This window comes from Taudactylus pleione, unplaced genomic scaffold, assembly GCF_031769625.1.
Source record: "Taudactylus pleione unplaced genomic scaffold, aTauple2 ptg000269l, whole genome shotgun sequence".
Classification (NCBI taxonomy): domain Eukaryota; kingdom Metazoa; phylum Chordata; class Amphibia; order Anura; family Myobatrachidae; genus Taudactylus; species Taudactylus pleione.
Genome location: NW_028284671.1, coordinates 1,322 through 15,108, shown reverse-complemented (window position 1 = coordinate 15,108; position 13,787 = coordinate 1,322). Strand labels below are relative to the sequence as shown.

The following is a 13,787-nucleotide window of genomic DNA, read 5'->3' as shown; positions in this document are numbered from 1 at the left end:
AATTACCCTCAAATTAAATCTGAAAGTCTGCAGTTAAAGCACACCTTGTTTGTTTCATTTCAAAGCCATTGTGGTGGTGAATAGAGGCCAAAATATGAAACTTCTGTCAATGTCCCAATATTTATGCACCTGACTGTATATCGGAGTCCTTTATACTTGTGTGAGATAAATGTGACTCTACTGCCATCTAATGGCCAAAGGCAAAGCTGGTTTTTTTTTTCATTTTAATTATATTTGGTGTAGGAACGCTTAGATTTAACACCATCCGCTGATTATGGTATTGCTAGAATAAGGTTATTATGTGGAGGCGTGTTATTCATTGTTCTCACCAATTTGTTACATAAACTTTATTTTTTTCTTAAAAAAAATAAAGTCCAATTCTCCCGTCCTTGTAATCCAGTCATCCTTCACAATTAGCAGATTCATAGCCTACAATGGTGACATCGAAAAAGGTGATATAGTACAGGGGTAGGCAACGTGCGGCACACCAGCTGCTGTGGAACAACACATCCCAGCACGCCCTGCCACAGTTTTGCTGTTTAGGGTATGATTAAACTGTAGCAGAACATGCTGGGATGTGTAGTTCCACAGCATACCCCTTATACATTATACAGAGACACAGAAGATGATGACCCACTGAATCTTACTTTGAGAAAAGCGAAAACCGTTGACTTCGGTCGGGTTTTGCATCCACAGTATCTTCAAGATCTTCTTCCAAACACTCTGCCCCCGTTACAGTGCACTCAGGAACCAGATCATCCGGCTCTTCCGCCATCTAGGGGGCAACAGAAGAATATTTATAAGTCAGTTTGAGGTTAGGGACCACTGTAGTGAATATATAAGGATATTAGAAGACTCAGAGTAATTCTGTCATCTTATAAACCATGAGGTCAGTCCTTTCATACTGGTCACCAAACTCTAAACCCGATAGTCTAAAGGCCCCCATCCATCAGGGATGGATTGCTGCAATCCTGCAATGTTGTATTTCACAGATATGACAATCACGATCAAAAAATCGCTGAACATCAATGGTCGCCAGTCGGCTTTTCCGACCGGCGGATCGGCATTTCCCATCTGATCGCAAGATCCTCGATCAGGTGTATGAGGGCCTTAAGACTTCTTATGCTACTAGATGAGAAGGTAGGATGTTTGCACAGATTGTTATGCAAGGAATCACAGCACCCATGTAATACAGGTATTAGATCCAGAGACCTATGTCACGACCAGAGTTTCTCGGCATGGTGGTCGACGGGTATTACCTGTGAGGTCACTATTGCGGGTGGCATCTGGCGGTGGCGCTGGTGTTTGGCGAGGGGCATTGGCTGTGTGTGGTTCTGTGCGGGCATGTTGTCACTTTAGGCTGGTGAGGCCTGGTGGTGCTTCCGTTCCGCTCCGGCACGGGCGCCGCCATCTTGCCTCCAGTCATGTGACCTAATCGCCCAATCCTGGTTTGTCACATGTTCTCTCTGGCCAGTCACGGCACAGCACTTGGTATTTAGGGAGGTTCAGAGCCTCACTTTATTGCCAGTGCAACGTGTTTCTCAGCTTAGCTGACAGAGAGTTCCCTGTGCTCACCACCTGTTACCTGTGATACGCTACCTGCCTGCCTGCTTGTCTTCTCCTACCCCGCTGGACTACCCTGCACCCTCCATTACCTTTCCCTTGGCTGAGTACCTGTGTCAGCTGTACCCTGCACCCTGCCTCCTCTCACCTCTCACATTCCTCTGGACAATTCACCTCAGCCTGCAATTCACCTCTTCTACCTGCAAATCACTTCAACCTGCAAATTCATTGCAGCTTCACAAGACCCGGATACTGGACTACTCCTATCTGCCACTACCTGGACTTTTACTCATTGCTTCACCCCAGTTCCCATTTGCACTTTAGTGCCATCCCTGGACTTTATTTTCTCCCATTGTTCATGTCTGCCAAACCACTCATTAAAAGTTCCACGTTTTGTTTTAAATCTGCTTCTGTGTCTGCTCCTGTCACCACCCCGGGCCCACAACAAAACCAGAACCTCACAGTCTGACATCAAGAAAAATCCAACAACCACAATGAAGAAGAAAAAAAAAATTATTGTTGCTGCTCGGAGATTATGGCCCTCATTCAGAGTCGATCACTAGATACAAGCGGTCGCTCTGAATGAGGGCGGCCACTTGTGGTGTGAAGGGCGGTATCCTGGTCGCTAGCTAAGCTGTGGGTTACCACCCACATCTCTAGCAAGCGACCAGGTTGATGGTCGCGATGGTCAGGACCATCGCGACCTGCGACGAGACCCTAAGGTTGGGTCTCGGCAAGATCAAGCCCCAGGGAGCTTCCTTCTCTGATCGAGCAGGAAGCCCCCCACTGACATCACTGCTGATGTCAGTGGGGCCGCCCCCAAACGGCAAGCGTTCCGTCGGGAACGCCTCCGTTTGGCCGGCCACCCCCCCTGGCCGCCTCACAAAAGTGGCGAGCTGTCAATTACCATCGACAGCTCGCCCCCCTTGGTGCGAGACCCGTAGCGACATAGCGCCCGTCGCTAGCCGGGTCTCGCGCATGCGCACGTCGGAGCCGGCTCAGACGTGCGCATGTCCAGTGGGCAAACATCGTCCCGGTTAAGAGCGCTCAGCGCTTGCGACCGGGTCTGAATAAGGCCCCATGTCCTTACACAGACCTAATCACCATCTGTATCTGGTTAGTTACTGAGAGGAGCAGTGCTACAATGTACTTTCATATGCTAATGCAACAATCCACCATAGTGAGTCTCAAATTTGTGCGTATATAAGAGCAAGCCTATCCCACATGATATTTTAGCGTCCGCGGCAGCAGTCGTCGTCATTAATAATGGCGCTAACACCATCCCCATTGCTATAGTAGGTGCAGGATCCATCAGAAACAGACGTTCCTTTCCCGTACGCATGATCTGTACATACATGTTCGCTACACGCCCATGAGAAACAGCTGCTCCGTGCGTCTTACTACTCGCCACCGAAAAACACCTACTTCACCTTAATAAATCGGTGGCACTAGATGCGCCCCACACAAACCTACTTGCGGCTTCGGAGGCATCGCACGGCGTATGCGAACATTATGTTTTGCGATTCAGATGAGTCTGTTTTCACAGTAGCTCGAGACTCAGATTCACCCTCTGAACGAGCATGGCGATGGCAGGGACAGTGTGCAGAGAAACAGGGGTAATATAGAATAATTTAGACATCATGCTCCAAATTATGGAGAAACTCCTCTTCCTCCAAACCACGAGTCCCAAGCATTCTGGATTCCATATCTGTATTGTGCTTGTGACTGGGAGGGGAGAGCTGGAAATGATCTCAGACCTATGGAGGACAAACAACTCCCACAGTCTGCGTTAGGAGCCATCGGTTACGCTCTAAGGTATTTGCCTGTATTCCGACACCCGACACATTACTTACGTACAGCTGCATCACTCTTCTTATCTTACCCAAGCTCTCTGCAAAGCCTCAGCCACATTGGCGGAACCTTGTTCGCAGACTGGGCCTGATTCAGACCCAGACGCAATGCTGCGCTCGCATTAAGCGATTTTTTGCAATCTGCGCATGAGTCGCAATGCGCATGCGCGAACCAGTCATTGCGATGGGAAAGTGCGCGCCCGTAGCCGGGCCGCTATTTTGAGTGACAGATAGTGCCGTTTGTGGGTGGTAACAGAGGAAGGTGCTTGTAAACGGGGGAGTGGATGTACAAACGCAGGCGTGCCCGACCGTCAGAACGGCGTTTAATGGGTGTGCACAATTAGCAAAGTAGCATCATTACACGCATGACTGGGTTGTATTTTAGCCTGAACTGCTCGCAATGTTGTGGTGGGAAAAGGCTACCACAAGCGCTGCCAGCAGCTCCGATGGCTCTCCATGTTCCCGATTAATCCTTCAACTGCCGGAGATGACGTGCGTTGTGAGTGGCAAAGGGGCGTCTTTATACAGGTGCGAGCGCATAGTGCGGCCGCTCGCTATTACTTAGGGGACGGCTTTACGTGATGCAGCGCGAGCGCATGATTTAAATAGCTGGCCCCTTTTAGCCAGCGAGGGGACGCAATTCAGAGTTGGGTGCAGGAGTGATCGGTGCTGTGCCTACGGCTGCAGCGGATCTGAGAAGTTACATTAATGCGGCTGGAGGTGTTTTTTTGTAAACAGAAGCCCACTGCCGGCTTCTCCGATCTGCTGCATGCCTCCAAAGACCGAACATCGGATCACCATCGTGACCATCGGCTGTACCATCGGACATCTGCGGAACTCTAAGGTTGCTCAGCTGCAGAGGCCAGTAAAGCTGCATCCGACAATGCAGTCGCTGGCTGCGGTGCGCCCCAGGAATGGAAGCAACACGCGAGCAGGCTGCGGCTTTCCCCACACGGTGACCAAAGCCAACAGACTTGCGCAGTCCCAAAAACATCGGACAATAGCGAGTGCATCGGGACTACATCCGGGGCTGAATCAGACCCGTAGTCTGGATTTACGTACCCTATAACGTTGTCATATATATGGAATATACTTGTGGTGTGAAAGCTACATGAGGGCTGAGGCCAGTGACCCTTCCTGCTGTTACATCCCGGCACTCAGGAAGGAGATTGTAGGAAGCAGCTGGATTGTCAACAAACAAAATGAAAAGTTGTTCTTGAAATATTTCAGTACAGCGCAGTCAAGAAGAGCGAGGTCGGACGGGGCGAAGGAAGAGGAAGGACCAGCGACCCTGTAACATATATTCATGGAAACCAGATGCAAATACTCATATAGGAATAAATAAAAAACATCAGCAGTAATCGCATCAGCAGTCACTGAGCTTGTCATTTAGTTTGTACAATACACATAAAATGGAAGGAAAATAATTCTGGTTCTTGTCAATCCCCTATTAGTTCCTATTAGCCCAGGGCTCGATTCAGACCCGCTCGCTAGATGCGTATGCTCGTTCCCAGCGTATGCAAATTCGGCACACACCCAGCAAGGCAGGCGATCACACGGCAAGGCATTAGCACGCCCACTATGTCCTGGCGTGCGATCGCTCTGTGTATGTAGACGCCCACCAGCCGGTCTTTAGACGCCTACTTGAGCACGTCATCTCCAGGAAGTGTATGCAACCATCGGTACATCGGGTACCATCGGAAGCGAACACAGCGCTTGAGGTTAACTATACTCTACCTCAAGCACTTCAGTGTGAAATACAACCAGGTGACGTGTACTATGACGCTGACTGTTAATTATGCACGCCTCTGAAACGGCATTAGGACGCTCAGGCTCGCCTGCGTTCGCACCTCCACTCCCCCGTTTCTAGTGGCCAGCCCCAGTTACCACACACGAACGGCTTCTCCTGTCACTCATTCAGATGGGCAGTCTATGCACAGCGAGCGTACGCTTCCCGATCTTTCACACTGGTTTGCGCACGGCGATGCATACACATGCGCAGAATGCGAACATCAGCCAGCTATGAGCGAATGCTTCTTAGCGACCAGGTCTGAAACGAGCCCCTAGTGCGGAGCGTGGTTTGATTGCAAGCTCTCCGGTCAGGCTCCAATCTACTGTACTATTTGGAAGGTTTAAAAATAAACTTCTTCCAGACTTATTTAATGGGACTCTCTGGAGAATGCTCTGCGGCACTAGCTGAATTAAATACATATTGTATAATATAATCTAAGCCTGGAAGGGGGAGAATAACACAGGTAACTAATGAGGACAGAGAAGTGAGTGTGATGGGTCCAGACACTGGGTCATTTCAATTAAAGCACCGGATGGAAAACTAAAGCCACAAATACAGCAGAAAATACAGTATACAGTACCGCAGGGCTTGACAAATTTTCTAAAATCTAGGAGCCAGGATGAAAGTGTAGGAGCCAGATCACCGTTCCCCCAAAAAAATTACAGAAGTGAGTGAGGAGCACAGCTCTGTGTATTATGTAACTGTTATACACACTATACTAGTGCACAAAATGGTCACAGTTGAATGGATACAGTAAAAAGGAGGCCCCCTCACTGCTCTGTACAGTTCCCCTGCTCCACCCTCCAGTAATAACGGACCACATTTCACATAGAATAGTGGTGCCAGAAAGTACAACAAAACCCTCCTCCCCTCGTGGTCACACCATAGACCCTACTACCGGAGAGCTCTATGCAGCCGGAGATAGGAGACCGTAGACAGCCGGGACGTACAGGAGGATCAGCGTAGACTGCGACAGACAGCAGGGATCAGAGCAGGCCAGGATGGAGAGGAGTCGTCAGCGCAGGCCGGGACGGACACAGGCACAGCAGTCACCTGCAGGCGGCACTCAGCACATGCACTCCTGTACATGATATGAACACCGCAATACTATAGGCATGAATCTCCGCCATAGCTGATGAGGATCTTCTTCCTCCCTCACTGCAAAATCTAGTAGCCAGGCAGCAAAAACTGGTAGCCATGGCGACCTGGCCCGCGGGATTTGCAATATATGACTAATAATATATGGCGCTGCGTACATTTTGTGGCGCCTTATAAATAAAAGTTAATAAATGCTAATAAAAATATTGGATTTATAGTGGAGGTACAGAAACTCCAGGTCTTAGGTTCCCTTATAACACTGGTTCCCAAATCCAGACCTCACACCGCATAACAATGCAGATTGTAAGGATGTCTAGATGTGGGAAACACAGACCTGAGGACCAACCAGCTCTGTCTATGCAGCATCTAATTGTGTGTAATGCCAGTCCAGCACATTGCAATCCTTTATGCTGTATGCACAGTTATGTTATGCTGGGGAGCACACTCCAGTATGTGCTTGCTAGTCTGTGATGAACCAACTCCCCCTTCTGGACAAGAGCGGTATTGCCAGCTGGCCTGTGAAAAGCACCACACAAAATTATAAGCACAGTAGTTCTGCTTGCACTAAACTTATTAGGGAGGGGACATGCAGATGAAAACAATTAGGGGTCTATCACCCATTGCAAACTTTGCCCCGAAAGTATAATTTTTTCTATCACCACATATTGCAGCGATAAGAATTGATTAAATATGGCTATTTATCTTTTTACCATGCTTCCCCCTCCTCTCTTTTCCTCATGTTTTTCCCATAAAAATGAAAATATGTTTTCATTGACATTAATACAATTGTATGTCTTTATGGACTTGTTTGTTACTTCACAAAGTTTTATATTTACAGAATGACACCTAGGCAACGAGCTTGTGGTAGGTTTGATTGCAGAGTTATCAACAGTGATAGAGATATCAGGTTGGTAACTACTATTGGCCGGTGGAATTATTATAAATGCAGGGGCTGAATCAGCAGAGAGAGATTGCAGAGCAGCAAGCAAGCAGCTTTGCAATTCCGTCCTTTCAAGTATGCAAATGCAGCAGGAGGTGTCTGACATCCCCTGCTGCATTTTAGAACCCAGCACTGCAACCAACGTCGCAGGCTGGGATAACCATCGGTCGTGATGGTGGACAGCTCCGCCAAGCTGAGTATGCCTCAGCTTACGCAGGCTAGCTGGCTTGGTAGGCCAGTACACTGTGGGCCTAATTCAGACCCGCTCGCAAGCGGGTCGATGATGGGGCACTGCGCACGCGCAAGCCCCGGAGCGAGTGAGAAATTCACTCGCTCCGGGGCTTGCCACATACGGGGCTGTCGATGTTGATCGTCAGCTCGCCCCGTTTTGTAGGCGGGGAGGGGGGGTGGCTGGCCAAACGGAGGTGTTCCCGAAGGAACGCCTGCCGTTTGAGGGCGGCCCTACTGATATCACTCGTGATGTCAGTAGTGAGCTTCCTGCTCTATTAGAGCAGGAAGCTCACTGGGGCTTGCGGCAGACGAGACCCTACCACGTCGCGTTCATCACCTGGCTGCTCGCAAAAGCTGTGGGTGGTCACCCACACCTTAGCGAGCAGCCAGGAGGCCGTTTTTTTTTTTTAAAAAGCGGCCACCCTGATTCAGAGCGAGTGCTCGCTTTTGCGAGCGGCTCTGAATCAGGCCTTGTGCCCGTGGATACAGAACCTGGCCATGCCACTCCCAGAAAACAGGCTGTTTTAGCGGGGCGCCGCGCCCTATTTCTAAAGGTAAAAAACCACCCTGCCCTCTGGCGCGGCGCCCCGCTGAAACAACCTGTGGGTGCCGTCCCCACCCGCGGGTCGCAGTGTCTCGCGGGTGGGGAAAACTGTGCCCAGCATCCATTCACACTGACAGCAGCGCTTGGGGGCTGCCTGGTATGTCCGTAAGTGCCGGAAACGGCCCCAAAAGTGACGAAAAGAGGACGCGTATTAAAGACATGCCCCCTTTTCCTTGGCCACACCCCTTTGCAGGAGCGCGTGCCTTTGCAGCGCGCAGATGTGCCCTTTCTCTAGGTCCGGCGCTGGACCTAGAGTGAACACTAATGGGGCGACAGGCTAACAGATAGGCCACTCACAGCCAATCAGCGTCCGCTTACTATAATAACGGCCACTGATTGGCTGGCGGCCCGTCAGGTGCAAGAAACCTTGTGGGTCCTGTCACTTGCCGAGGAAGAGCTATATGTGTAAACACATACAGCTCTTCAGTCCGGTCTGGCTTGGGGCAATGCTTTTTTCTTTTTAATGGCAGATGACTCTACTGGAGAAGAGGACGGACCTGCGCCAAGGGGTAGGTCATTATACCACAGCTAGTGGAGCCTGGTGCTGGTTTTAAAGATACGGGGAACCCCACACCATTTTTTACCAGTATTTTTAAAACCAGGACCAGGTCACAGAGCCCAGTGCTGGTTCATTAAATACGGGGGGACCCCTACACATTTTGTCCCCCATATTTTTTTTTAAAACTAGGACTGGCTCACAGAGCCTGGGGCTGCTTATGCTTTGGGGGGGGGTGAACCCCACTGTTTTTTTTTTTACACATTTTTATTTTGTACAATACACACATGCAGCTTGTATGTGTCTCACTGATATGTGCAGGCTGCATGGTCTGGAGCATTTTGCTGCGGTCAGATACAGGGTACACAGGGATAAAACACGATCACATATGCCATCGAAAAACACGATTAAGCAAAACAAGAGTCATGGTAAATTTCAATGTTTCAGCTGTCAAAAGTTTCCCGATGATGTGAGAGCTTACACTCGGCAATCTTGGACCAGACAGGAGTCTAAAGGTGGGTACACACCTGACATATCTGCAGATGATGGTCGTTCATACACACTGACCGACCATCATCTGCATGCTGCAGCAGGTCCCGGTGGCCGAGGGACAGGTAGGGGGCGTGGCCTAATCGCAGAAGGCGTGGCCATGCCACCTTCGGGGGAAAAAAAAAAACATTTGCGGCGCTGGGGAGGGGGGCACTGTGTGCCCCTCAGCCCGGCGCACAGCCAATGGGGGGGCGCGATCAGCGTGATCGCTCCCCCCCTTTGGCATAGGAGACTGTTCGGGCTGCTACTTTAGCAGCCTCGGACAGTCTCCCAGTGCAGCCCAGCACACAGCATCGTGTCCTGGGCTGCTGTGGATGGGGAGCTGTGCTGGACCCGTTTAAATAGTACACGCTCGCGGCTCCCCCCCCGGTGCCCCTGTGTACAGGCGATCGTCTAATCACCCGTACACACTTGCCGATGGACAGATATGTCTGCAGACATATCTGTCCATTCCCTGTGCAGCACAGCCAATGCGATATGTCTGTGAACGACGTTGTTCACGGACATATCGTCTGTACACACTGGCCGACGGGGGCACGATATATTGGCTGATCAATTGATCGGCCAATATATCGGCCAGTGTGTACCCAGCTTTAGTAAATTAACCCCCGGGAGAGGCAGAGAAAAGAGGTTAGAGTGGTTTAGAGCACAAGGAGATAGTGGACTATCAATAGGGATACTGAAATCACCCATGATGATAATGGTGGGGATGTCGGAGGATAAGAAGTGAGGAAGTCAGGCAGAAAAATGTTCAAGAAATTGTTTGTGTGGCCCAGGTGGGCAATAGCAACAGCAAGGAGACGTGTTAGGTATGGGATGCCGGCACACTGATTCCGAACGCCAGCATCTCGACTGGGTTAGAATGCCGACATCTAACAGTAAGTACCCTAACCCTACCCCTAAACCTAACCCTCCCTCCCCGCAGCCTAAACCTAACTCCTCCCTCCCCGCAGCCTAAACCTAACCCCCCTCCCCACAGCCTAAACCTAACCTCCCTCCCCGCAGCATAAACCTAACCTCCCTCCCCGCAGCCTAAACCTAACTCTCCCTCCCCGCAGCCTAAACCTAACCCCCCTCCCCGCAGCCTAAACCTAACCTCCCTCCTCGCAGCCTAAACCTAACCTCCCTCCCCGCAGCCTAAACCTAACCTCCCTCCCCGCAGCCTAAACCTAACCCTCCCTCCCCGCAGTCTAAACCTAACCCTCCCTCCACGCAGCTTAAACCTAACCTCCCTCCCCGCAGCCTAATCCTAACCTCCCTCCCCGCAGCCTAAACCTAACTCTCCCTCCCCGCAGCCTAAACCTAACCCTCCCTCCCGGCAGCCTAAACCTAACCCTCCCTCCCGGCAGCCTAAACCTAACCCTCCCTCCCGGCAGCCTAAAATTAACCCTCCCTCCCCGCAGCCTAAACCTAACCCTCCCTCCCCGCAGCCTAAACCTAACCCTCCCTCCCGGCAGCCTAAACCTAACCCTCCCTCCCCGCAGCCTAAACCTAACCCTCCCTCCCGGCAGCCTAAAATTAACCCTCCCTCCTGGCGGCCTAAACCTAACCCTCCCTCCCGGCGGCCTAAACCTAACCCTTCCTCCCGGCGGCCTAAACCTAACCCTTCCTCCCCGCAGCCTAAACCTAACCCTCCCTCCGGCAGCCTAAAATTAACCAACCCTCCCGGCAGCCTAAACCTAACCCTCCCTCCCGGCAGCCTAAACCTAACCCTCGCCCCCGCAGCCTGACCCTAACCCTACTTCCCCACTGCAGTCTAACCCTAAACCTCCCCCTAGTGCCTAACCCTAATCGTTCCTGTCGAGATGTCAGTGATTGGGATGCTGGCTCTGGGAATCCGCCAGCAGGAACATAACTATATCCCGCAGAGAGAAAGGGGAGAAAATCCTGATAGATGTAAATGTGAGTGAGGGAACCTGTGGTAGAACTGTGTATGTGAAAAATTGGGACAGTAATATTCCAACCCCACCTCATTTACGGTTAAAAGGTCTGGAGGTGTGTGTGTGGAGATCAACGTGTGAGAGTGCAGCAGGGGAGGCAGTGTCTGTCTGATTGTGTGAGCCATGTTTCTGTTAAGGCCAGAAGGTTGAGGTTGTTTGAGACAAAGAGGTCATGGATGGATGTTAGTTGGTCACATGTATTCCATAATAAAATACTAGTGTTCGCTCTAGCACCCTACACCTGTCACTACCCGTGCAGTTCCTCTTTCCTGCCTGGGGTGTCACTCTCTGCTCTGGTGCTTCTAGCACACTCAGCTGATGCAACATACTTCTGATATGCAGACCAGTGTGTGCTAGAAGCATCAGAGCAGCGAGCGACACCCTAGGCAGGAAAGAGGAACTGCATGGGGTGTGACAGGTGCAGGGTGCTAGAATGAAGACTATAAATGTTTTATGATGATTATTGCTATGGGCTATTTGTTCATTGTATGACCAGCCTGACCACCTCATTTCTGATAAATTCCCATATTCAGTATTTGTGACTGTTGATGATTTTATACAAAGCAACTTGCAAGAAGTACAAGAACATATTTCCATTTATATAGGGATCGATTCAATTAGCTCAACCTCGCCGGTTTGTACAAGGGGGTGCAGCTACAGTATATGCAGCACTTATGGTAGCTGCGGAAACGACCAGGTCAATTCAATTACCCACGGCTGCATGTAAGTTCAGCTATATGCAACTACAGTACCTCCGGACTCGCAAGCCATAGGGCTGTGCGCAAAAATGTGCAAGTCCGATGCGAGTCCAGGTCACAAGGGGTGCAAATTGCAGTGCCATTGCAAGGACAACTGGTGCCCTTTACAGGTCATTGAATCGATTCAGATGATTTTTGTTTGCAGCCCCGCAGGGCTGCGTACAAAAATCAGTGAGTCCGGGTAGAGATTGGGCAGCGAGAAGAGGTGCCATGTCGGGCGTTCCCACACCATCGCAACGTCAACTCACCTCACCTCCCTCGAGACCAACTTAAAATTGACCCCTTAGTGTCCTTACAGCTCATTATAGGTCAACAGCCACCAGATTAAAGGAGCGATTGTTTGTAACTAAGTAGACATGTAAAGGTGCGTACACACTGGGCGATTAAATAATAATAATATTGAACGACTACGACATCATAATCATTCAATCGCTCATTAATCGTTCGTGAACGCGCAGGCCAACCCTGGGGAGGGTGCCTGCACTGAACGACATACCGTTCAGTGTAGGCACATTATCCAACTGCACAGGAAGATGAACGATTGTACGATTACAATGTAGTAATCGTACAGTCGTTCCTCTATCATCTAGTGTGTACGCACCTAAAGCCACACCTCACACGTGCAGCGATTGTTTTGCTATTACGCTCGCACAGGATTCATTCGCAAAAAGTGTGCGACAGGTAGTTTCTTGGAGATAATGGTGGGTGGGTGGGTGGAAAGGCAAACACAGGTGCGTCTGACCATTTAAACACTGTTGCATGGACGTACATAAATTAGCCATTGCTATCTCCTTCGCAGCATCGGCGTTCTCTGTCTGTCAGGAGAGACGCAGTGTTTGCGGCTGGTCAGACTTGCAGCTTGTCTGCATCGATGTTACTGATGTTTACACTGCTGCACGATATTGGACGGATATGAGATGGCAGCAATGGGCGTCCCTATGCTCGGCTAAGCTTTGGAAACAGCATATTTTTGCAGCTGCGTTCCGTGCGAAAATCGCAGCTGCTATTGCATTAGTGTCAGGCCCAGATCTGTTCGGGGTGTGGGAAGATTCAGCACCCTGCCACGCACCCATCAGTGTCATAATTATGGGAAATTAAAACTAATTTAACTTTGTTTTACTTTCATTTTTCTTCAGACCTCAAGAGACGATTTAAAACCACATTGTAGCAGGGGCGCCCCCTAGAGGTAGCTGCGGGAAGTGCCAGAGGTCAGATCTTCCAATTCAGTAATTCTCCTATAGATCACTGACCAGGCATGATGAGACTTGTAGTACCACAGTAACTGGGACTCCACACTCCCCAGGACGGCTACATGGCCCTATACATATAAAACGACATCGCAATGTCTAGAAACTGCAAACCACTGCACCCATCCAGACTGCAGACCATTGCATCTGTCCCATACAAACTGTAGCAAATTGCACCCACACAGCCTGCAGACCATTGCACCCACACAGCCTGCAGACCATTGCACCCACACACTGCAACAGATCACACCCATGCCCTGAGAAGATATAACTGCTGAGTGAATCAGAATAAAGGTGCTGGTCTCAGGCACCGGAAAAGTTACCGGGCCAGCAGCAGTGATTATACACATGATGGATGATATATTATATACAGATACAGTATATTACCATTGTCTGTGATGACCGGGGAACCTCCTCCGACTCTGCTTCTCCGAAATTATCTGTCACAAAGTTTCATTATTGTGTCCCCGCCCCACAAGGAAGAAGGAAGAGTTTGCACAGGACACAGTCAGTCAGGAGGAGACTCCCCCGGACACCCCCCCCTCTCCATTCCCGCCTTGTGCATGTATGTATGTATGTAGTTACTAGTCAGTATTACACTCCTTCCCCTGTGTATGCTCCATGGAGATGTCTGTATTTGCAAATTAATACATTTTACAAAGTGTGAGGTAATTATATCATATATATAGAGTACATACATGTGTGTATTGTGGTGCTAC

The 13,787-nt window shown here is 50.0% G+C and overlaps 1 protein-coding gene across 1 annotated transcript in view; it reads right to left on the bottom strand.

Annotated features, from left to right (window-relative positions):
* The window catches only part of CASP7 (caspase 7), an 89,187-nt gene extending 75,647 nt beyond the window's left edge, over positions 1-13,540 (bottom strand). Inside the window, exons 1-2 of the mRNA XM_088481340.1 lie at positions 13,456-13,540; positions 648-775 (exon numbers count right to left, since the gene is read on the bottom strand). Coding sequence (XP_088337466.1) covers positions 648-775; positions 13,456-13,458 — 131 coding nt within the window. The 5' untranslated portion in view covers positions 13,459-13,540. The remainder of the gene's footprint in view (positions 1-647; positions 776-13,455) is intronic.
* Between the last annotated feature and the right edge of the window lie 247 nt (positions 13,541-13,787).